Source organism: Cynocephalus volans, chromosome 12 (genome assembly GCF_027409185.1).
Source record: "Cynocephalus volans isolate mCynVol1 chromosome 12, mCynVol1.pri, whole genome shotgun sequence".
NCBI lineage: Eukaryota > Metazoa > Chordata > Mammalia > Dermoptera > Cynocephalidae > Cynocephalus > Cynocephalus volans.
Window position 1 is genome coordinate 7,640,013 of NC_084471.1, and position 24,583 is coordinate 7,664,595.

Sequence of the window (24,583 nt, forward strand, 5' to 3'; positions counted from 1 at the left end):
AGGAATCTTCTTTAATGCCGGCCTGAAACCTCGAATCCTGAATAGGGCAGCTGGCCGCCTTCAGCGCAGCCCCGGCCTCCGGGATCCTGGCTACATCCACAGCAGCCCTGGCGCCGTGTTCCCTGTTTCGAGACTCGCTTTTGCAGCTAAGAAACAGTTCTTTTCCTGCTCCACACTTCAAAGCTGTTGCCTGTAAATGAGGCAGCCTCTCCTGCCAGGGGCAAAGTGGCGGTCACCCCCCATGACCGGCCAGCAGCAGCGGTCCTCCCTTAAGAGATGGCAAGAGGAAGGTCCACAAGTTTCCCGGCTGCCTGAGGCCCAGTGGCCGCCTTTTCCACCTCAGCTACTCCGCGCGCCAGCCGCCGCAGCCACCGCCATCTTGAAACTCCCTTCTCTCGTAACTCTAACTTTTAAGGAGCTTCTAAACCATTTTCCAAAGTGGCTGCACCAGTTTACATTGCCACCAGCAATGCTCCAGGGTCCCTCATCCTCACCAACACTTGTTATTATCGAATTTTTTGATTATAGCCGTCCTGGTTGATATGAAGTGGTATCTTGTGGTTCTGATTTGTATTTCCCTGATGGCTAATGACGTTGAGTATCTTTTCATGTGTTTATTGTCCATTTGTGTATGTTACTTCAAGTAATGTCTGTTCAGATCCTGTGCACTTTTTTAATTGGGTTATTTGTCTTTATTATTCAATTTTAAGGTTTCTTTATATATTCTAGAAAGAAGTCCCTTATTAGATATATGACTTGCAAAGATTTTCTCTTATTCTGTAAGTGCTTTTTCACTTTCTTGATGGTGTCCTTTGATCACAAAAGCTTTTAATTTTCATGAGATCTGTTTTTTTTTTCAGTTGCTTGTGTTTTTGGTGTCCTTTCTGAGAACCATTGCCTAATCCAAGGTCCCAAAGATTTACACGTATGTCTTCTTCTAAGAGTTTTATAGTTTTACCTCTTATACTTAGGTCTTTGATCCATTTGAGATAACTTTTTAATATGATGTCAGATAGGAATCCAGCTTCATTCTTCTGCATGTGGCCATCCAGTTCTCACTGCATTATTTGTTCACAAGACTATTCTTTTGTCCCATTGAATTGTCTTGGCATCTTTGTCAAAATCAAATGACTGCAAATGTGGGTTTATGTCTTGACTCTCTGTTCTATTGATCTGTGTGTCCTTATGCCAATTCCCCACTGTCACTTACCATAGCTTTACAGTAAGTATTGAAATCAGGAAGTGTGAGTATTTGTATTTCATGTTCAAGATGGATTTGACTAGTTTGATTTTCAACTTTGTTTTTCATGTTTAAGATTGATTTGACTACTCTTGACCTTCCCTTGAATATCCTTATGAAATTTAGGATCTGTTCATTTTTAAAGTAAGTCCCATCAATAAACAATACCAAGTCGGGATTTGTTATGTAGTATCCAGAAGATATGTTCTAGATCTGAACACTTCTGAAGTACAGAAATACAAAGATGAGTTTTTCCTTCAGGAAAGGGTAAGAGAGTTGTTTAATGTGAATATGAAAAGGAGAAAGTAACCAGACACTATAATTAGTTACTTAATAAGCAATTAAAATATAAATAAAAGTATTAATTAAATATTAAATTAAAACATTGGGTATTTCCAGTTCACAATAGGGATCATACTACGAGTGGTACCGTGAGATTTAAAGGTCATTCTACTGCAAGGTCTGAAGATGTCTCAGCTTTCAAGGCTGCAATTGCTCTGCAGCAGGGAGAACACAAGCTACTGACCCAAGGAGATGAATGGGTTGTTAATGCTCGCCATGTTGTTGAGTTTATACTTCCAGAGCATGGCCTAACTTTGGCATGTTTATACCAAAAAAATATATATATATATATGACAGTTTAGGAAGACTCAGTCTGCATTCTTACTGGGTTCTGTTTCACTTGTTCTGCTGTTGTAGAAGCTTTTGCTCCAGGGATTCTGTTTTTGAATCATATATAATATAGGTACGTTAAGACTACTATCAGCTATAATTTGACTCCTGTGTAAAGAATTTTCTGGGACTTCTAAAAATAACCCTGTTAAGAGTATTTTATCTGGCAGTTCCAATTGCAGAATAGATCCCTCCCCACTACACAGGTAGAGCCTTTGTCCCGGAGAAAGGAAGGGTGCTTCTGTTCTGATAAAGGTCCCAGAGGAACACTTACAGGTTGGAACTTGGGAAAGAACTGGGGATTGTTAGGAAGCCTCACTACTTGAATGGTTTTAGGAGACCAAAATGAATCAAGTTTCTATCTCTTCAAGCCTTCCGCAACTTCCTATACACTCTCACGCTCTCCTTTTACTGTCTTCTTTGACATCCTCCGCAACCAGACGTTCTTACTTTAAGATTGACGTACTTTTTTTCCTTTTTTAATTTACTGCCTGTCAGTTTGCCTTTCCTCTTGCTTTTCAGGCAACTTTAAGCTTTACTCTGAGAGACTTGATGTTCTGTGGTAGTAGAATGAATGGCTTATATGGTGGACTCTGGGTCTGAGAGTTTGCTCCTTACTAGCTGAGGGAGTTAGCTCCTCCTGTTTTCTGGACGCTGGCAGAAGGCATGAGACTCCTGGGTCAGAAACAGAGGACTTTATTACTCTCGTCACAGTAAGCAGCAAGGGCAACGTGTGTGTTGGTTTCCCTTGTGCCCCTCCTCCAAGTCCCATGGGGGTGACTCAGTGGGGTCCAGGTGGCTGCTGTGCAGGCAGGGGGTTTGCATCCCAAGCCGAGCTTGGGAAAACTCACCACTTTTATAGTGGACAGAAGCCAGCCTTCTCTTTGTCTGAGGGGAGATGCTGCCTCTTCCCTCAAAGTTGCTGGCTCTCTCTGCATTCTCTGCACACCCAGCCACAGCATGAAGGGCTGGGAGGATTTCCTCCCCCCGAGCAGCCCCCACATGAGCAAGAAAGCTGTGGTGTTGTCTGTGTGTACTGACAATTCCCTTCTGGAGTTTTGAGAATATACAGGAAACTGTTGGGGGCTAATGTTTACTTCCAGAGGTTGTGGATAATTGTCCTTCTGTTCCTAACCAGTATGAACATCAGTTCTTCCAGCAACCTTCTTGCTTGCTTTATCTACAGGTGTTCTGATCTATAGACTCTCGATTCTTTGCAAAAGAGGACTTTTGATTTGGTATTTATTTGAGTGCCAGATGTTTTCATCTGGAGGGCCATGAGGTTTTTTCCTAGATTATTTACTTTCTAATACTCCTTGAAAGTGTTCAGCCACATGTTGAAGATTTTCCCATCCTGATTTATTTTTCTGACTAAGTCCCCTATTTCACATGTGAGCCCATTTATAAAAAGAAAAGACAATGCTCCCTGTATTTTGGCTTTTGGGTCTACTCAAATGTATTGTTTGAAAGTTTAAAGTCTATGTTTAAAGTGTCCTATTGAATCATATTTATTTTGTTCACAATTTTGAGTCTTTATCCAATTTTTTCTTAAGGGAAAAGCTTCTGAATGCCTTGTGTACTATAGTTCATATTTTTCTTGTTATCTTAAGGCTGGTTTTTTTAATTATGCACAGCTAGGTATTTAAATCTTCTCCTGACCTTTACCATCTGCTGCCTTTGATCTTTCTTTCCCCATCCAAGATTCCAACAATTAAGTGAACTCAGTAGTACAGGTCGGATCACCCAAGGCAATAACTATCCAACAAAATCCTGAATTCTGAAGCAAATGTTTGTCTATCTCCTAAAGTTTAGGAAAATTTAATTTAGCACCCAACTTGGCCCTAGATCAGACTTTAAATTCAACATTATAGATCTGTTTTCTGGTTTAGCAGTTTCAATGGAATATTGTACAATGTGATTTTTCTTTCCTGAGATAAACCCTGAGGAAGGAGTTGCTTGTGTAAGAGGTCAAGGGCAGGAGCAGAAGGATGGGATGAGGGTAGTGAGTAGAGAGAGAACTGCAAGAAGGTGGGTTTCAGAAAATCTGGGTGGGAGGAAACTGAGGTTTACCAATGACAGAAGCTGACTATTGAATGATCGGTACTTTGTCTCCTAACTTTTCAGAGCAACTCTTAAATATGTAATTTTCTAGTTTTGACGTGTCAGAAGTTCCCATAATGATCACTATTATTCTAAGTTGTTGGTGGTGGTGATGGTGGTTTGGGTTTTGTGGCGGGCAGGGAGGGGGCAGTTTGCCATTTACCAACACAAGCACAGGAGTTAGGATCTTAGTATAAATTAATAAGGATGCAGGAGTTCTGTCAGGACAATTGCAGCTTTGATATAACAAACCGTGATAATCACTACAGTCAGTCAAAAGTGTGTGCTTAGCCTAGCGTCCCAGTTTCCCCCAACCAAACAGGCTAGAAAGGACCATGTGTTCAGTCACCTGACAATTGTCCCTCAGGATACAGAGAAAACAGAGTGACCACTTTCCCATGTTGGCAGAACAGGAGTGCCTCGCCAAGATTTTACAAGGGACCCAAGGCAAGGTCTGCCTAGTCGTCTGCACAAATTGGTCCACAGTTTAATGACCTCTGACCATTGGTGCTTGGGGCCACCTTGGGTTGGGCTGGAAGAATGCAGGGCCTGTGTCTCTATCTGCTCCCCAGGGAGCACACCCTTATATATCTAGCAGACACAAGACAAGTCAGAGCAAAATACAACCCATGGGATAAAACTTTACATAATAGTCAAACAAGAGCAAAGGCAAAACACACAGCAGAAGAATATGCAGGTTAATGGTGCACCTGCAAACCAAAAGGTCTGATTACCCAACCAAAAACCTATGTAATAACTGTATTAATTAGCATGAGAGCTCAACAAAACAAGTAAGAGTTCAGATCTTTGTTGAGCTGCACTATCCTGGAAACCGTCTGAGGGACAGATTAAATGTGGGCACAAGGGGCTTAGTGAAGGACATCTGTGGGTCCAAAGCTCTCACAGAACATTACAAGCAAGGGTTTTCTAAAACAGTCTTGGAGAAACCTTCATAATTGGAACCAAAGGATAGGATCACCACTCAGTATCTTAAGCCAAAAAGCCGAGTTTATTGCTTATTTAAGTAAAGAAGTGTTCATCAGGAGGCTCATTGAGCAAAGCAAACTGCTGGTTTTTCATAGGGATTTTGGGAACAGTTTATTTTAGGTTGTGTCAGGATTAGGTTGGTGAGAGTCTTAAAGTGTGGCTTGTGTTGGTTACAGAAGGGAAGTGGCACGACTGAGCCTGGAGGGCTGGTCACTGGAGTGGTCCAATTGCTGACTGACTCAGGGTGAGGCTGTGACTGATGAGCTGACTTCCAGAGATATGTCACCTAAGCCAGTTGTCATTGCCAGTTAGACATCTGTAAAACCAGTTCTATATTTACCTATAGAATGGTCAGTCTTTTCTAGGAGTCAGGGGAATTTTTTAACCCTCTAAAGATAAACACATGAGAAATTCTGAAGAGCTCAGGCTTGGACATCTTCAGACACCTAATGGATGTGTCAGGGGCTACCCCAGAGAGATGGTTCCTAGTGACCCTCCCATGCTTAGGGGTCAGATCACCACCAAGAAGACTGAGTTTATTCATAACTTTTCCTTCCCCCAGACAGGCTTGGACTTCCTCTCCAGAGAACTCAGCCCTGCCCTTGGGGAGCTCCTGGTCTGGGGATGGGACATGAACCTTTTCACAGATAGCTGGGACTGATGTCTGAGGGGTAGAAGGAATAAGCCAGCTATCTGGGCCCAGCGTCCCCACACAGCAAATGAGTCTGGACCCTGCCATCTCTGAGCCCTTCCCACCAAGATTGTCTAGCCATGAGAGGGAGATGTGGGGGGAGTCCTTGTTAGTCCATGCTCGGGGGCCTGCTGGCTCCAGGAAGCCTCCACCCTGGCCCCTCTCAGGTCCTTTCTTGTGTCTTCCTTCTCCTCAGAAACAGGCAAGTGCCTTTCTCGGTCCAAGGCCTCACCCCAGGCCCAGCTGTCCTGCAGCAAGGGGAGCGGCGTGGAAAGCTGCTTCCTTTCCTGCCCAGCCTACACACTCTTTGTGCCAGGTAATCCCAGGCTGTCCCTGGGTTGGGATGGTGTTGCACAGGGCCTTCTCCCCTGGGGTCCATCTCCTGCTCCCTGCTGTTCTCCAGGAAAGAGTTCAACCTAGGAATGGGGGGCCCTGATCATTGAGTGATCCTGGGCAGCTGTCTGGCCTTCTGTGGGCCTCAGTGTCCTTTTCAGTAAATGTGGTGGGCTCATTCCTGCCTGACCACTTACCTTGGTCATGTAGCAGAAACAAACTGATGTAAAGGTCAGTCCTGACCTTCATCTTGTTCAGCAACCCCTTGTAAGCCCCAAGAATCTGGCAGGGAGGTGCACCCAGGCCCATCTCACCCACTGGCCTCTCTGCAGACTTGGAAAACAGCTACATCCTGAGCTGCGGTGTTCCAGGTCTCCAAGGCAAGATGCTACAGAAACGCAACAGCACCAGCTCTGGCACTGGGCCCAGCTGCTCAGGTAGCCCCTTGGCCTGTCCATGCTGTACATCTGGGGAACCCCTTGGCTTTGCGTCCAGCACCATGCTTGCAGGGGAAGGAAGGGGCACAACCCAGGGAAGAGCTTTCTGGTCTGGACCCTGCCCAGTATGGCCCAGGATACTAGAGATAAGCCAGGGCCATGACCTAGAAGCCAGCAGGCTGCAGGCTGAGTCCCAGCCCAGGGGCAGTGGACCATGAGAGAGCTCTTTTGGCTCTGAGGTCATGGCACCAGAGTGGTTCGGTGACTGTAAAATGCTGTGAGTCCACAGATCTCAGACTGTCTCAGTGGAGTGAGAGGCATCTGCTATGGCAACTAGGTTCTGAAAGCTCCCAGAGTCAGAGCTACCTTGAAGACCATGCCCAAGCATTACCAAGGCACAGCACACTCCCAGCCCTTTGGGACTGACCTGCCAGGGCCCAGTCAGCACAGCACAGCCCACCCTCCTGCCAGCTTAGGAGAAGGGAGTTGTGTCTGCAGCAGCTTTTCTTATTCAGGATGCTGAAGTCAGTAAGAGAGGCACACTCAGTGCCTACCTGATGTGATTCTGAGCATCTGTGATTGTAGGATTCTTTAATCCAAGGGGCCATGATTTGGTCTTTGAGGAATCAACTGTTGTGGACATCAGTAACACTTCAAACTCCCTTCCCTTCTTTGCTCCCCTCTCTCTTCTGTTCTGCCCTCTTTCCTAAAAGCACAAAGCACATCTGCTGGCTTTGATGATGGGCAAGGAGGTGGGAGGCACTTCTTTCCTCCTCCACAGAAGACCCCTGACTAGATGGTCCCTGGGCTTGAGCTTGACCCCACCATCCACGCATTCACTTTTTACAGGCTTTGCAGGGAGAGCAATGGGACAGTTGAGTCCCCCCACCCCAGGAGGGCTGTCGGGGCAGACTGGCCCCAACCAAGTCTCCCCCTCAGCTCCAGGTAGATTTGTCACCCGGCAGCCCCCGTCCCCTGCCACCTCCTTGCCCACAGGAGAGGCCACCACCTGGGGGGATTTTGGCTTTCCCCAGATGCCCCCACACCCCCCATCAAGCAGAAGGCTCGCTTCAAGATCAGAGATGCCAAATGCCACCTCCGGCCCCACAGCCGGGAACGAGCAAAGGAGACCCTGAGGCAGCCACTGCTGGGTGAGTGGGCCATGTTGTTACCAACCCATACCAAGGGGGAGGTGGCAGAGTCCCCATGCCTGGGAGCTAGAGGGCCACAGTCCAGCGGGGCTGGGTTCCCAAGGGTGAGATCCTCTCTGCATACTTACCACCATGGTTTCTTAGTCCCAGGAGACATGCCTGGGGCACTGCAGACACTGTCTCTTGGGAAGAAGGCTAGTACGGTGGTGTGATGGACTTAGAAGAGCTGAGTGGGAGACCTGGCTCAGCCACCAACCCATCATGAAACCCCACACTAGTCCTAGCCTGCTCCAGACTCAGTTCCCCATCTGCACCATGGACTGTTAGGCACGGAGGGACCCTTGCCAATGGGTGTGTAAGGCTAGGTAGCACCCTGCTCCTGCCCATGCCACCTCTGCCACAGAGGTCTCTTCTTTATGCAGACAACTCCCACCTGACTTTCGTGACCCTCAAGTGCGACTCCTCCAAGAAGAGGCGCCGTGGCCGCAAGTCCCCATCCAAGGAGGTATCCCACATCACAGCAGAGTTTGAGGTTGAGATGAAGATGGAAGAGGCCTCAGGTGGGTGAGGGGGCTGCTGCAGACCTGAAGGAGGACAGAAGACTGAGGGGCTGGTGGGGGGCTGCTGGGCATGAAGCAGGGTCCCCCAGAACCACAACTCCTAGAGGCAGAGGCCAGCCAGGCAAGCAGAGGGAACTGACAAGGGTCAGCACCTATAGCCCAGGATGGAACAGCGGCCCAGGGGCAATGAGAAGAAAAGGGCTCAGGGGACCACAGAGACGGCCACATGGCCTTTTCCCCCACTACATCCTTGCTAGGACACTGAAGGGCGAATGTGTGCAGCCTCCCCAGAATGGCTGAGCCAAGGACTGTCCTTCCCAGGTTCCAGAAGGGGCATGTAATGCTAGTTATGTTTCATGCCAATGCTTTCCTCTTGGCTGTACATGAGTGTTGAGTTGTGACTGAGGAGCTGAGATCTGTCAGCCAGTGCATGCAGTGTGAGCCTGGCCCTGGGCTTGGGCACCATGGAAAGAACAAACCAGCCCATGGCCCTGCCCAGGCAACACTCTCAGCCACAGGGAGGCAGACGTGCACACAAACTACCCAGTGCCAGGTGAGACTCTAGGTGGTGGGGCATGAGAACAGAGCATAGAGCTGGGGTCTCTCCACAAGGGAGGGTCTCAGTAGGCCTTCCCAGAAGAGGCACCATTAGAATCTGAACTTGAAATCAAAGTTAAGCAAGTAGAAGAGATGTCAAGAAATGGCATCCAGGCAGAGGGAATAGAATAGGCAAAGACACAGGAGTCAGAGAGAGCAGGATGTGTCCAGGAAGTAGTGAGTAGAGAAGGGTGGCTAGAAAGTAGAGTTCACAGTGAGTGTCGGAGTGCTGGAGGTTGAAGCTAGCAAGGCAGGCAGAGGTCTGACCTCGAGGGGCCTTGGACTCAAGGCTGGAGAGCTAGAAACTGTCCCAGGGACAGTAGCAGTCCTCAAGGGTGCTTGAGTGGCAGAGGCCTGATTTGTACTCAGATCTGCTGTGTGGCCTTGGGCAGGTCACGCCTCTTGGAGCCTCAGTCACCTCATCTGTCAGGTGGCCTGACAGCAGCAGCTTGCCCCAGGGCTGTCGTGAGGACACACTGAGGTGATCTAAGCAGAGGTCCAGCCCAGTGCAGGGCCTGGCACAGTGGAGCCCTCAGCAAGGACAGCAGTAGCTAGCAGCATTGTGAGTTATTCTCGTTGCGTCTCCCTCCCCTGCAGACACCTGCGAAGTGGACTGCTTACAGAAGCGAGCAGAGCAGAGCTTGCAGGCCGCCATCAAGACCCTACGAAAGGCCATCAATCGACAGCAGTTCTATGTCCAGGTCTTAGGCACTGAGTATGAGGTGGCCCAGCGGCCTGCCAAGGCCCTGGAGGGGCAGGGGGCGTGTGGCACAGGCCAGGTGCTACAGGATGGCAAATGTGGTGAGTCCCTGCCCCTGGCCACTCAGATGTTGACTCAGCAAACTTTCTCTGTCGTTCCTTGCACGTGCAGCCCAGGTGAACGGCAGTGGGCATACAGGGGAGACGGACACGTGGGGAGGAGACAGACATGAAGGCCTCCCGGGGGAAGAACCACAGCACTTGTTGCCATCGCTGTTATTTAAAGAGCACCCCCCGGTGCTGGGCCCTGGGCCTGCGATCCTCAGCCTAGTCCTGAAGGGCTGGGGGGACAGAGAGAGGACAGGACAGCAAGGCCACAGTGGAGGGTTGTAAGGGGCCACAGGGACCAGAACAGGCACCTCCCCAGTCCAAGCTGTGGTTCGAGAAGGCTTCTCAAAGGAGGAGGAGGCAGGCGAGGTGAGACCTCAGGGCTGACAAAGAGTTGGGGAGGCTGAGTCAGAGTAGGGATAGCAGAGCAGTGATGCTGTGAGGCCGAGGGCTGCCCCGGAGGGCAGTGCGGTGCTGCAAGGAGGCAGGACAGCAAGCCAGGCCCAGGTGAAGTGGCTGGTGACTTCACCGCAGCCCCAGGGAATGGCCTCTGGAGAGGGAATGGATTTAGAGGCAGCCCCAGAGTCCTAGTTGCAATGGAGTGTATGTTCCTGTGGGGAAGACAGACAGTGAGTGAGTGAATACACGTGCAGGCAAGATGAGGCCGAGGTGACGGGCCTTGCCGGCCACGGACGCTGCGTGTGTTCAATGTGGAGCCCCTGGAATGCTCTAAGCAAGGTAGAAACATCTGCTCTCTGCTGTCGGCAGGCTGACTGGAGGGAGGGCAGACCGTGGAGGCGGAGGCCGTTCATGGCATGGTAGGGCCTAAAACCAGGTGGAAGCAGGAGAGGTGGAAAGAATTAGACACTTTCAGAGGACACTGGAAAGGGCGGTGAGAGAGAGAAGGGCTTCCAGGACAACTCCAAGGGTCTGGCCACTTGGGCAGAGACAGTATCATTTGCTGATCTGGGGCAACTTGAGGAAGAGCAGGCTGGGCGAGATGGAGAGTTGAAACCACACACGTTAAGTAAGAGATGCTCATGAGTTACCCTCATGAAGGTGTTGACCGTGCAGTGGGAGCTGTGAATCTGGGGTGCAGCTCAGAGAACAGGCTGGCCAGGGACGTGCACTGGGAAGCCACTGGAGAAGAGGTAGTACTTAGGGAAGTGGTCGTATTTAGGAGCAGGGGAAGCTGAGAGTTTGGCTCAGACAGTGGCACTACCTGTACTGCAGGTAGAGCTGCACTACAAGGGGGACAGGGAGGGGCTTGGCAACATCACTCTTTTATTTTTAATAACTTATTTTGAAATCATTTCAAACTCGGAAACATTATCGGGCTGAACAAAAAAGCTTCCGTATTTTCTCCATCCATATTCCCCAGTTGTGAACATCTTACAGCATTTGCCACATGATGCTGTCTCTCGTGTGTGCATGTGGACAAGCATGCGTGTGCATGTGTGTGAGTGCGTGTGGAGTCTACATTACCGTCCAATCCACACACCCATTAGATTTCAACAATTTTTCCAGCAATGTCCCTTTTGTCTTCCTGGTCCCAGCTCCTATCCGGAACACATGGGATACGTGGTGGTTGCGTCTCTTCGGACTCCTTCTGTCCGGAGCACTTCCTCACCTCTCCCTCCTCTCCTGCCCTCGGCAGGACCTCACGTTCTCTAGGCAGATGCTCAGCAGCTGCCTCTGGTGTGTCCTCATGACCAGGCTCGGGGCCTGCACTCCAGCGCCCCCATCAGCAGGCACAGGGTATCGACCCAGCCCACCACTGGGTACTCAACCTTCAAGCACCATTTTTCCTTTGATTAGTATTTTCTTGGGACATATTCTGAGTTTATATACCAGTATCTGTTCCTCCTCAAACTTCCACCCACCAGCCATAGCGTTCATTGACAACTACTGCCAAATCTACCATGTCTATGATGGTTGCCAGTGGATAGTTCCTATTTCTTTCATTTCTTCTACATTAGGTAGTATTTTCCTATAAGAAAGAGATTTCCCTTATTCCCCATGAATGCGTATATCTATGTAGCTGTGTATCAGTCTATCTGTGTGTGCGTGTGTGTGTGTGTGCGTGTGTGCGTGCGTGCGTGCGTGCATGCGTGTACATATCTATATCACTGTGGACTCAAAGATTCCTTTTACTCCTTGGGATGTAATCCATTCCTAACATTATTTAGTTCAGTGCTCAGATTGTCCCCAATTTAGCCAGTGGGCACTCCCTCAAGCTGGTTCCAGTGTCCTTCTGTCCTGACCCATTACTCATTGACCCTTTACTTTCTGGCACTACAAGATGTTTGAGACTCAACTTGTACTTTCCTGCCTGAGCCCTGGAATCAGCCAAATCTGCAAGGACTTCTGGTTCCTTTGAGAGGAGGATAATATATTGAAACCAAAATCTTGGGCACTCATTGCTACTGGAGTATCGTTGCTTCTAGGCTCTCTCATTGTACAGAACTAGACAGTATAGGTATGTGTATACTGTACATACACGCGTGCATCTATACCATTTCTGTGGGAGGGTGTGTGTGTCATGAAACCATGAGTTCACACCATTACCTCCAATTCAGCACCTCAAGGTTCTTTCTGAGCTCTTCCCTCTCCATGGCTGTAAATATCTCCTCCAGCAGTGAGAAATGTGGCCCCCTTTCTCCTTAATATCCTTATTTGCTCATCAGTTTACTTATTTGCTCTCTCTTCAGCCACCACCTCTGCACTATTTCCCCTTACGTCTTCCTATCCCCAGCTGCCAGGCTCTCTTGTCCCTGTCTCTTTGTAGCCGCCAGTTCCTCTGCACTGCCCCATATCCACAGGTGCCAACTCCTCCATACCGGGAAGGAAAGGGGAGGGAAGGGAACTTGGTTTTGAATGAAATGGCTGTGGGATATTCAGGTGGAGACATCTAGGAGGCAGTTTGGTAAATGGGCCAAGAAGTCCAGGCTGGATGACAGGATGTAGAGCAGAGAGTGAACAAAGATCGCGGTGGAGCTGAGCCACAGGCATTTACAAGAGGGCAGAGAGAGGGGTCTGCAGAGAACTCTGAGAAGGAGCAGCCACAGGAGGCACGAGACCAGGCTTAGACCTCTAAGGTCCTCATGGATTGCTGCTACCTGTGTCCTGCCCCAGGCTCTTCTGGGATGGGTCTGGGGCCCCTCTGGGCCCTTCGAGCCCCAGGGAACAAGGGCTGTGCCACATCTGGGAGGAGAAAGCCTGGGCTTGAGCACATAGGGGTCTACCACCAGCTACCACTCCCCACCTCCACCTCCAGCAGTCTTTGCACTTTGCCTCTGCAGTGGCCTGTGGGCCTGGCACCTACTTCAGCGGCGAGCTTGGCCAGTGTGTGCCATGCATGCCAGGGACCTACCAGGACATGGAAGGCCAGCTCAGTTGCACACCATGCCCCAGCAGCGACGGGCTTGGTCTGGCTGGTGCCCGCAACGTATCCGAATGTGGAGGCAAGTGCGGGCGGGGTGCCAGCGGTGGGGAGTGGGGGTGGGGCGATGTGCAGGGCATGGGCTCCTGTTGTTTCCACTGAGGCTCCCAAAGCAAATGCCCAAATGCCTCATGTGGCCATAGAACATGGCATTTTGGAAAGCTCTTTACCATATCCAAAGCCTTTCACAATTTCTGTGCAGTCACCACTTACAAAGCGCATTACAGATCCCAAAATGGCCACATGTCTCAGGTTACACTGTAGCAACTGAGCATTTTACTGTACTCAGCATACCTTTAAAGTTGCTTCATGCAGTGTCAAAGGACTTTATAATGTGTAAACGCTTTATCATTTACAGGTCAACTTATGGTTTATAACGGAGGTACGTAAGTGCTTTATGGTTGACCAAACATTTTACATTTTATGGAACACTCCATCGTCATCGAAATGCTTTACAAACGTATCATATGCTTGAGCAAAAACTTTACTCTACACAAAGAACTTTACAATTTGCCCTATAGATGATTTGGAAAGCTCTTTTTCAACTTAAAAACCTTTTCCATTTACTACCCCCACTTAACCCCATCTATGAAATGGGCTAGTAGTCTTGCATCAGCCTCCCTTCCTAGGCCATTGTGGGGCTTACCCAAGAGAATGCATGGAGAAAGGCTGAGCACCCTAGAAGTGTGCCTGTGAGGGTGGGGAAGCAGCATCCTTAGGGGCATGGAGACCTCCAGCCTTCTCCTGGGGACAGAGGAGTTCAGAGCCCAGTCCTGAGTCTGCAGGCCGCTAGCTGCTCTCTGGCCCACTGCCCCACCCAGGAGTGTGATCTCCACCCCAGGGGAATGGTGACTGTGAGAGGACAGGGTGAGCACTGGTGGGAGATTCATCACTTGGTTAGAAGTTGAGGACAGGACACTAAACCGCCCCTCACCTGTTGCTGGAGCTGCCGTCTTCATTCTGACTTTCTCTGGAGTGCTCTGTTCTTTACGTCGAGCTGAAATTGGCTGTCCTGTGTCTCTTTCCTTTGTCCCAGAGGCACCCTTGGGTACCTCAGAGACCCTCCCCAGGCCCTCCCCCTTCTGCTCTGGCCCCACCCTGCTGACAGACAAGACAGTGTCAGCCTGGAGCTTAACAGGCCAGTTCCTCCTGTAAAGACACCGGTGGGGCCTGTCCCCTGGGGAGAGCCCCTCTGAAATAAATAATCTTCCCCCTCCACACATGGGGTCCCCACTTCCCACCTTAGCAGCAAGGCCACTTTCTCTTTAGCCCCCAGCCCTCCTTGCTGGTGGGAAAAGGAAAGCCAGGCTTGGCCAGGGCCACACAATGAACTGCCGGCAGCGTCCGGGCTGAGGACCCAGCCTCCCACTCCCCAGGCTGCTGCATTCTACCCACTCCACCCCACCCTGGGCCTTGGTTGCCTTGGTGCCTTTTCCAGGGGCAGGCAAGGGCCAAGAGCAGGGCCTGGGGCCACTTACAGCCTCAAGGACTGTGGCATCCGTCCCCCCACCCTGAACTGTGACCTCTGACTTCCAGGCCAGTGCTCTCCAGGATTCTTCTCAGCTGATGGCTTCAAGCCCTGCCAGGCCTGCCCCATGGGCACGTACCAACCCGAGCCCGGGCGCACCGGCTGCTTCCCCTGCGGAGGGGGGCTGCTCACCAAGCACGAGGGCACTGTGTCCTTCCAGGACTGCGAGGCCAAAGGTGAGGATGCCCCCCACCTGCCTATCCCGAGGGCAGGGCTGGGCTGCTCTGGGGCATTTTCCATGAACGCCCCTCATCTCCTCAACGTGGCAAATCTCCAAGGTCGGAGAAGGAGCCTGGAGCCACCAGGCAGTGCACATGGGTGACTAGCACTGTGCCATGCACTGAGACAAGGACAGCGGTTACAGTCGTGAGTTTGCTGAGCACCCAGGAGCTCCTCAAGGCACTGGGAGGGCTTCTGGGAACAGGAGGCGCTTGGGCTGAGTCTAGAAGGAATGTTGGGAGGGTGAGGAAGGTGAAGGGGGCCGGGAGAGCAGCCTAGGCAGTGGGGGCCAGGTCAGAGGAGGCTCACCTGAACTGCAGACTCCCCTCTAGGGCTGCCAGCAGACGTGCTCCTGCAGTTCTGTGTCCAGCCACTCCACTCCTCATTCACCAACCCCCCGCCACCCCTGCCCCTCTCTCAGCTGAAGGCCCTGCTTCCCCTTCCACGTGGTCCTTCACTGTGTCTGTCAGTCTGTGCCGCCAGCAAAGGCCAGGAGGCAGGGCCCTCACTCCACAGAGCTTGCTGCCTCTCCAGATATTCCCCTAATCCACAAACTGCTGAATCTCCCATTCTAACAGAGAAATGCCCCCTCTCTAGCCCCGCTCCAGCTCCAGCCATGTTTTCCTCCCTTTCCCCCTAGCCTTGTGGAAAGTGTCTGGACTCGCTGTCTTACTTCCTCCCCTCCCTTTCTCCTCTGAACCCCCCTATTCACACTGTCACCCCTATGACTCCCCAGAATTACTCCCATCAAGGTGATCTATGTGATCCCTGCATTGCCAGAGCCATTATCAGTTCTCAGTCCACATCTGGCATGGGCCCCCTCACCGTGCTCTTCCTAGCTTCCAGAATGCTATCCTCACTTTGTCCCCCCACCCCACTGCTGTGGTAGAACTTGGGTGGCGGGAGGTCATTGGAGCCATAGGGAAGGGCCTTGAACTATGTGCTGAGACATACCTCAAGGTAGGGGAGGCCCCAGGGGGAATGTTCCCATGCCCTTTCCCACCAGCACCCCTCTCCCGCCCATGTTTGTCCCCTTCCCTGCAGTGCACTGCTCCCCTGGACACTACTACAACACCACCACCCACCGGTGCATCCGCTGCCCTGTTGGCACCTACCAGCCCGAGTTTGGCCAGAACCATTGCATCACCTGTCCAGGCAACACCAGCACTGACTTCGATGGTTCCACCAATGTCACACACTGCAAAAGTAGGCACTGTTCTTTCCCGTGGCAAGGAAGCTGGGGATGCTGGGAGGAGCTGGGGCCAGTTGTGGGGACAGTGAGACCTAACCTCACACCGTGTCCACAAGGGGACTGTTGACTTCTCCCATTTCATCACCCCCGCTCAGCGGGACATTCCCAGGAACCCTATCATCTTAAGCCTGATGGCCCAGTGGGGCAGCCCTGGCTTAGCCCACTCTGTGGAGCACCTGTCCCTCATCAGTCCTTATCACTCACCCAGATGCAGCCTAAGCCTGTGCTCCAAGCCAGGCCGTGCTCTGATTTCTGGATCGTGGGGAGAAAGCAGCCAGGCCCCTGTGCCAGGGAGGGAGCAGCAAGGCTTATGGGGGCAGTGGCCAAGTGCCAGGCCTTGCAGCTCCAAAGGCACAGGCCATCTAGGCTGCCAAGTGGACACAAAACAGGCGACCTAAAGCAAGGGGAAGCAGGGTGCTGGCTGTGGACAAGGTGTGGAAGGGCCAGGGGAAGGTCAGACAGACCTTGTGTGTGTGTGAGAGGCGCAGTTTAGCCAAAAGAAACGTGGGCAACATAAGACGACTTGGGAAATAGACACAGTCCCCAGCCTTTCACCCAGCAAGTCATTTGGGCATAACAAAGAAGATGCTACCTTTTATTCAGGTATTTTTAATTCATTTTTTAGAGTTCTCTGGGGCATCTTTTCTGTTTTTTTACCTTTTCCTAGTGAACGTACAGCCAATCATCCCCTGCCAGGGCTGCTGGCCATGTTTGGAACAGCTTACAAGTCCGCAAAAGGGGATGAGACCTAGAGGTGGCATTCATCTCCTCTGCCCAGGGCTGTCCATCCCATAGCAGAAGGACAAGCACAGTGGGGGAGCTCTACAGACATGGGGTTTTAAACCTCCTAGTGGATAGCAGTGGGGAAGCCACATGGGAAGGAAGCTTCTGGAATGCTGCAGGTGGAAATGAACTACTCCCCAGAAATGTTGAAGTGAGGAGAGGATATTTAAATGAAAATGTATGGGAAAAATATGTATACTTAATATTTACACTCAGGCCGGCCCGTGGCTCACTTGGTAGAGTGTGGTGCTGATAACACCAAGGCCACAGGTTCGGATCCCATATAGGGATGGCCGGTTCACTCACTATCTGAGCGTGGTGCTGACAACACCAAGTCAAGGGGTTGAGATCCCCTTACCGGTCATCTTTAAAAAAAAAATTTACACTCAATTCCTTTTGCAGAACTAAGGTGATTTATTTTAAAAGTTTAAGGCTAGGAACCGTTTAGCTCATAAAAACATCATGTTTGGCCTATTTTAGGTTGAACAGCTTAGTTAAAAAAGAAAAGAAAGGAAGACATTTATCTTTTCCTCAGTATTGCTTGCTTGTTCCCTTCTGTCTGGCTTGTCCTGAGCCTTCCTGCCTCGGGTGGGGAGGGTGGCCATGCCTGGCACCCGGTGGGGCTCAGTGAGTTTGGCTAAGTGAGTGGACAGATAAGTAAATGGAGAGAAATGGCAAGTTGGGTCTTCACCTGGGCTTCCACACCTGAGACTTGGCTGAGACGCGAGATCTGGCAAGGAGAAGCAGGGATGGCTGGGGGAGCTGACCGCCTGCAGGGGCACTGAGAGGGCCTGCAGGAGGAGTGAGGGCTCCAAGCCCTCTCAGTGCCCTTGACAAGGCCCAGCCACAGGGAAATAGGTGGGGTTGCATCAAGTGAGGCAGCCCAGTAAGAAGGAGCCACTGGGGCTGGGACTCAGAGAACCAACAGGCATGAATGGGGGACTTGCCCTCCTGCTGAGGGGGCAGCCCAGGCAGGAACCCTGAGGGAGATTGGCTTAGGGTCTGGCTGGCTGGCACAAGAGGGTTGGGTGGAGGCTGGACTGAGGAGGGGACAGGCCAGCCCTGTCCTGGGCCTGCAAGGCTGTGTGAGGGGCCAGCCGGCCAGGGAACCCACCCAGACGAGCCTGACCAGGCCCTCGGGCCACGGTGCCCACAGACCAGCACTGTGGTGGAGAGCTTGGCGACTACACAGGCTACATCGAGTCCCCCAACTACCCCGGCGACTACCCAGCCAATGCTGAGTGCGTGTGGCACATCGCGCCACCCCCCAAGCGCAGGATCCTCATCGTGGTCCCTGAGATCTTCCTGCCCATCGAGGATGAGTGCGGCGATGTCCTGGTCATGAGGAAGAGCGGTACGTGCAGGTCGCAGGGCAGGGGACAGTGGAACCAGAGACAGTCTCAGCCATGTGCCCACACTCCCCACCATCTTGGTACAGCTCCACCAGGCAGGGATGGCTGCCCCAGTGGGGCGGGGGGAGGGCGCTGGGGCTCAGAGGAGACGGGTCACTCAGAGTTCACCAGCGAGGCAGGTTTGAAACCCACTGGGTCTGACTGTAAGAACTGGACTTTGCAGAGCTCTGTGGAAAGGTCTGGAAAGCTTAGGGTATGCCCTAAACATGGGAATCAGGACCTGTCAGGTCTGGTCTCAATTCTGGCCACAAGCCAGTCTCTCATCCCAGTCGTCTGACGAGCTACGGTGCCCCTTCCCACCGTTGCCTGTCACACCTCCCACTCCACAGTTCTCCTCGCCTCCCTCTGAGGCCTGGGGGAGCCAAGGGCCCGCCCATGCATGCACACAGGACGCCTGCCTCAGACAGCCCATCCCTTCCCCTCCCTGAGCCCTAGACTCCTGGCTCATCAGCCCCCATGATGAGCTTCAGGTGAGTGAAGGAGGGAACGGGATGAGCAGAGGGCTGGCCTCTCAGCAGTGGGTGTGGACAAGTGTGTGCTCAGATGGCCACAGCAGCCAGCGAGAAAGCCTGGGAAGCACCTGAGCCCCCCACGGGGACCTGGTTCAGTCCTTACGGTATATCTAGCCTGGGGCCCTCACTGCCGTTGCTGGGCTGTGGGTGCCCTCAGGAAGCAAGCTCCAAGTCAGAATGGTAGAGGAACAAGGCCAGGGACCCAGACAGGCAAAAACACGCCCTCTTGTCTGGGCCAAAAACGTCTCTGGATACATGGAGACTGGCCAGAGGAGCAGGAGATGAAGGAAGGAGGGAAGCCTGTCATTTACTCTCTGTAGTGCTGTACATGTGTGCAAGCACATGCATGTATCACCTGCTCAGTGTAGCTCATGAGCCAGACAGCCCCAATGTGCAGTGGAGGGGCTGAGGCCAGAAAGAGCCAGAACCCAGGGTCCCACAGCCAGTCAGAGCCCAGCCCAGGACCACCTGCCCCACCCATTCCCGTCACCGGCCTCACTGGCCCCCAGCAGCCTCCCTTCCACCTTCCACCTGCAGGGCCGAGCTCTTGGGGAGCAGACCTTCTACCTCAAGGGCACCTCAGGAGGGACCCCCAGGGAACAGTGAGGAGGCAGGCACCCCAGGGGTCAGCAGACTTGTTCATCAGCTCACAGGGAAAGGGGACTGCCCAAGTCCAAGCCTCCGGCCTCAGCAATCCATGCTGGCTCATCTCCCACATCTTCCCTCAGCTACTACCCAGCCCTGGCTTGTGCTGGGTGCAGGCATACGCCCTGTCATGGAGGAACATTTGGCTGGAGGGAGGCAGAGAGAAACCAATAGAGAGGACTTCACCAGAGCAGAGCAGAGCAGAGCAGTGGTAGGTGGGGAGGGGGCAGCCAGGGAAGCTTCTTAGAGGAGGGGGCGCAGAACTGGGTCTCAGAAGGATGAGTAGGAGCCGAGATTGAGGACAGGGAAAGGCACCTGAGGCAGAGGGAACAAGCACAGAGACCAGCGAGCTGGCTGTATGGGAACCAGGTGTTGCAGGTGCTGGTGGCTGAGCAGGTAGGGAGGCAAGTGACCTGAGGCAGGAGGATGGGGGTCAGTGAGGAGCTGTGAAGCTGCAGGCAGCCCAGCAGTGGCACGGCGCCCCCACAGCCTCACCCACATCTATCACCACCTACGAGACCTGCCAGACCTACGAGCGGCCCATCGCCTTCACCTCCCGCTCCCGGAAGCTCTGGATCCAGTTCAAGTCCAACGAAGGCAACAGCGGCAAAGGGTTCCAAGTGCCCTATGTCACCTACGATGGTAAGGCGCAACTGTCTCTTGACAGCCCCCTGTGCGCCAGCAGCCACAGAGATGCGTCACCCATCCCTGCCCTCAGGAAGCTGCAGCCTAGCAGGGGTACAAAACCAGAAACAGAATACCCTGAGGGGCCAGATGCAGACAGGCCTGAGGGCACCGGGCGGTACAGGTGAGGGAGTGATGAGCCGTGTCTGCAGGCTTGAGAAGCTGCCCGCAGAGGGTTCTGAGGGTTAAGTTGGGGTTTTCTAGGTAGCCAAACCCCGAGGAGGCCAGTGCGGGTGGAGGGAAGCCCGGGTACAAGGCGCAGAGGCAGAGCTGTGTCCAGCCACAGCCTGCCTGAGGCCAGAGCGGGGCGGGCAGAGGCTGCAGGTGGTGGGCAGTAGCGGGCTCAAGCCCCTCGCCGCCTTCTCTCCCCTGTGGAATGGCTGCCCAGAGGACTACCAGCAGCTGATAGAAGACATCGTGCGCGATGGGCGGCTGTACGCCTCGGAGAATCACCAGGAAATTTTGAAAGTGAGTGAGTTTGTTAAAGGGAATCCACGTAACCCTGGGGTGAGCCAGGGCGATCCCTGCCGCCAGCCTTGAACCTTGGTCTCCTGGAGAGATGAGGGAGGGAGGGTGGTGACAGGAGAGGAGGAGGAGCTGGGGTCAAAGAGGCCCTGGGGGCAGGAACTGGGCCCTGCACATCTGGCCCCCCAGTCCAGGAAGCCTGAGACAAGGTGTCTGGTGGGGGCATGGTGACCAGAACCTGGTGACATGGCCCTTGGCAGGTTTCTTACCAGCTGTCAGCCTGACTTTCCTCATCTGTGAAATGAGGATAGTTTAGCATGGTGGTGTCCCAAATGAGTGGAAGCTACCCACTGCTGTTGTCCCTTGGGAGCCACTTGCACTGTTAAGACTAGTCTCCCTCCTCTTCCTGCTTATGGCCTGGATAAGCAGAGCCACCTTGTCATAGAGAGGAGGCTGTGACTGTCACACAGTAGGTACTGGCCAGAGGCCCAGGGATGTGGTTCTCACCATGTGAGGCCAGACGCAGGGGTCTCCTTGGGCTGGGGGTTGGCCCCAGTTCAGCCTCTGGGCAGCAGTGCCCTCAGCATGGAAGCCCAGGGTGCTGTGGAGGACAACAGGGCCGGGGCCACATCTGCCTGGCTACCCCTGCTCCAGCTGTCTCCGCATCTGAGAAAATGGGTGATTTGCAGAGTCCAGGGAAGACTCGCCTCTTGTGTTCCAGGCCTGTGATTGGTGGTGCTGCCGCACACATTTCCTCCTCAGGCCCCCTGTCTGTTTGGGCAGAAAGCAGAGAGTTGCCCTGGCCTCTGCATCAGTCCATCTTGTAGATGGTGCCTGACTCTCTCCTTCTCACCCTCCCCTGCCACCCCGGCCCCTGCACCCTCAGCTCCACCCTGCAGCTGGGAGCATCTCTCTAGAACTGGAAGTGTTCCCATTGCTCCTCTTAGGACACAAACCCTGGCCAGCAGGGCCACCGTCTGCATCTGCAGCAGCTCTGTCTCCACACTCACTACACTCTCACTCACCAAGGGCCTCTCAGGAACATTCTTCCCCCATCCCTTTCCTTAGAGAATGTCCCATCCTTCTATTCTCAGCTTACACGTCCTGTTTGCTGGGCAGCCTGCCTGGACCTCCCTTACCCAAGCCACACCTACCACAGACTCTTAGAGTCTCACATGTCCCTCCTTCTTGGCACCCGTCAGCATTGCACTTTAGGTTTTTTTCTAGGTTTATTTGGTCCCAGACCCCTCATGGGGGAGGAGCTGCTCCGGTTCAGGCTCCACATTATGTCTCCAGCATGTAGCACTGTGCCTAGCACAGAGAAGGAACACCACTACTGTTTGCTTCTCAATGGCGTGATGCGTGTGTGATGAGTGTGTGTGGTGTGTGGTGAGAATGTGGTGTGGTCAGTGTGTGGTGTGTGTGTGGTGTGTGGTGAGAGTGTGTGGTGTGTGGTGAGAGTGCGTGGTGTGTGGTGACAGTGTCTGGTGTGGGGGGGGTGAGAGTGTGGTGTGGTCAGTGTGTGGTGTGTGTGTGGTGTGTGGTGAGAGTGTGTGGTGTGTGGTGAGAGTGCGTGGTGTGTGGTGTGGTCAGTGTGTGGTGTGTGGTGAGACTGTGTGGTGTGGGGGGGTGAGAGTGTGGTGTGGTCAGTGTGTGGTGTGTGGTGAGACTGTGTGGTGTGTGGTGTGTGGTGAGTGTGTGGTGTGTGGTGACAGTGTCTGGTGTGGGGGGGGTGAGAGTGTGGTGTGGTCAGTGTGTGGTGTGTGGTGAGACTGTGTGGTGGGTGTGTGGTGTGGTCAGTGTGTGGTGTGTGGTGAGAGTGTGTGGTGTGGGGGGTGAGAGTGTGGTGTGGTCAGTGTGTGGTGTGTGGTGAGAGTGTGTGGTGTGGGGGGTGAGAGTGTGGTGTGGTCAGTGTGTGGTGTGTGGTGAGTGTGTGGTGAGAGTGTGTGGTGTGGGGGGTGAGAGTGTGGTGTGGTCAGTGTGTGGTGTGTGGTGAGACTGTGTGGTGTGGGGGGGTGAGAGTGTGGTGTGGTCAGTGTGTGGTGTGTGGTGAGTGTGTGGTGAGAGTGTGTGGTGTGGGGGGTGAGAGTGTGGTGTGGTCAGTGTGTGGTGTGTGGTGAGACTGTGTGGTGGGTGTGTGGTGTGGTCAGTGTGTGGTGTGTGGTGAGACTGTGTGGTGTGGGGGGGTGAGAGTGTGGTGTGGTCAGTGTGTGGTGTGTGGTGAGTGTGTGGTGAGAGTGTGTGGTGTGGGGGGTGAGAGTGTGGTGTGGTCAGTGTGTGGTGTGTGGTGAGACTGTGTGGTGGGGGGTGAGAGTGTGGTGTGGTCAGTGTGTGGTGTGTGGTGAGACTGTGGTGTGGTGGGGGTGAGAGTGTGGTGTGGTCAGTGTGTGGTGTGTGGTGAGACTGTGTGGTGTGGGGGGTGAGAGTGTGGTGTGGTCAGTGTGTGGTGTGTGGTGAGACTGTGGTGTGGTGGGGGTGAGAGTGTGGTGTGGTCAGTGTGTGGTGTGTGGTGAGACTGTGTGGTGTGGTGGGGGTGAGAGTGTGGTGTGGTCAGTGTGTGGTGTGTGTGTGGGGTGTGTGGTGAGACTGTGTGGTGTGGTGTGTGTGTGTGGTGTGTGTGTGTGTGTGGTGAGTGTGTAGTGAGTGTGTGGTGTGTGAGTGGTGAGTGTGTGGTGTGGTGTGTGTGTGTGGTGAGTGTGTGTGGTGAGTGTGTAGTGAGTGTATGGTGGTGTGAGTGTGTGGTGAGTGTGTGGTGCGTAGGCTGTGTGTGTGGAATGTGTTTGTGCGGGTGTGTGTGAGAGAGAGAGAGACACACGAGTGTGTGCCAGGACAGGTCAGACACAGAGGCAGCAAATGCAGCCAAGGTCACCAAGACCACGAGCTTCAAGCCTCAGGATGTGGTGGTAGCCATTTGCTGAGGAACTTCCCCGGGCCAGGCTCTAGGACTCTGCCAGAGTCACAGTTGCTGGGCCTGTCCTCAGGGAGACCACAGCCAGGGCTCACATCTACTTAGTTTCTCCTCCAGAGTGGCATTTCCCACTTTAGAGATGAGGACACTGGGACTCAGAGCGGGGGCCCAGCCTGTAAGTGACACCAGCCACACATGGGCTGTGTCTGCTCCTGTGGCCGCTGGCTCTGTGAGCACAGCCCCTGTTTGCTGCTTAGCTCCTCAAGCAGACCTGTACTGAGCACCAGCGTGGATCAGACTCTGCTCACAGCAAGGCATGCAACCTTCATCACAGCCCTGAGAGGGGGAGCGTTACCCCACTGTACAGATGGAACAATGGAGTTCCGAGGAGCAGAGTGGTTTTCCTGAGGGTAAAGAGCTGGTGAGCAGGTGGTGGAGCTGCGATTCCAAACCCAGATCTGTTGGCCTCCAAAGCCTGTGCTCTATGCTCAGTGTTTTCTGGTTTTCAAAGTGTTGTGTTTTAGTATTTTTGCAGCAGAACCCTTTTTTATTAAAATAATGGTGGAACCCCAACAGTTAAAACCAAAAGACTATATTAAACCCAATTACACTATTAAAACCAAATAGGGTCTGTGGAAGTCCTGAACCTCACCAGCCAACCCAGCCTCTCCCCATGCCCCTGGCCTTGCAGACACCCCGTAGCCCCTTCAGGACCCCAGCCTCAACCCCACCTACCCAGCCTCACTGTGTCTTACAGGACAAGAAGCTGATCAAGGCCCTCTTCGATGTGTTGGCACATCCACAGAACTACTTCAAGTACACAGCCCAGGAGTCCAAGGAGATGTTCCCACGGTCCTTCATCAAACTGCTGCGCTCCAAAGTGTCCCGATTCCTGCGGCCCTACAAATAATGCTGCGGTGCTGCCCTACTCGGGGATGTCCGGGTATACCAAGGCGGGGGGGAGAGTTCCTTCCCTCCATGGTAGAAGCTGAAAGGCGGCTCCACGTTGTATTGGGGAATCCATAATGTGTGCCCTTCCAGAAAGCCCACCAGCCCGTGGAAGGCTGAGACCGAGCCCAGGCACCCCTCAGATCCACCGCCCCAGTGTGAAAACATTGCTTCAGCAAGCCTTTCTCCCTCCTTCTGCCTCTTTATTTC

General features: G+C 53.0%; 1 protein-coding gene across 1 annotated transcript in view; it reads left to right on the top strand.

Annotated features, from left to right (window-relative positions):
• SCUBE1 (signal peptide, CUB domain and EGF like domain containing 1) overlaps nt 1-24,335 on the top strand; it is a 135,870-nt gene extending 111,535 nt beyond the window's left edge. Inside the window, exons 12-23 of the mRNA XM_063115609.1 lie at nt 5,887-6,006; nt 6,356-6,460; nt 7,495-7,611; nt 8,034-8,171; nt 9,366-9,569; nt 12,878-13,039; nt 14,554-14,721; nt 15,809-15,970; nt 17,956-18,153; nt 19,858-20,010; nt 20,441-20,520; nt 24,183-24,335. Coding sequence (XP_062971679.1) covers nt 5,887-6,006; nt 6,356-6,460; nt 7,495-7,611; nt 8,034-8,171; nt 9,366-9,569; nt 12,878-13,039; nt 14,554-14,721; nt 15,809-15,970; nt 17,956-18,153; nt 19,858-20,010; nt 20,441-20,520; nt 24,183-24,335 — 1,760 coding nt within the window. The remainder of the gene's footprint in view (nt 1-5,886; nt 6,007-6,355; nt 6,461-7,494; nt 7,612-8,033; nt 8,172-9,365; nt 9,570-12,877; nt 13,040-14,553; nt 14,722-15,808; nt 15,971-17,955; nt 18,154-19,857; nt 20,011-20,440; nt 20,521-24,182) is intronic.
• Nucleotides 24,336-24,583: the final 248 nt, after the last annotated feature.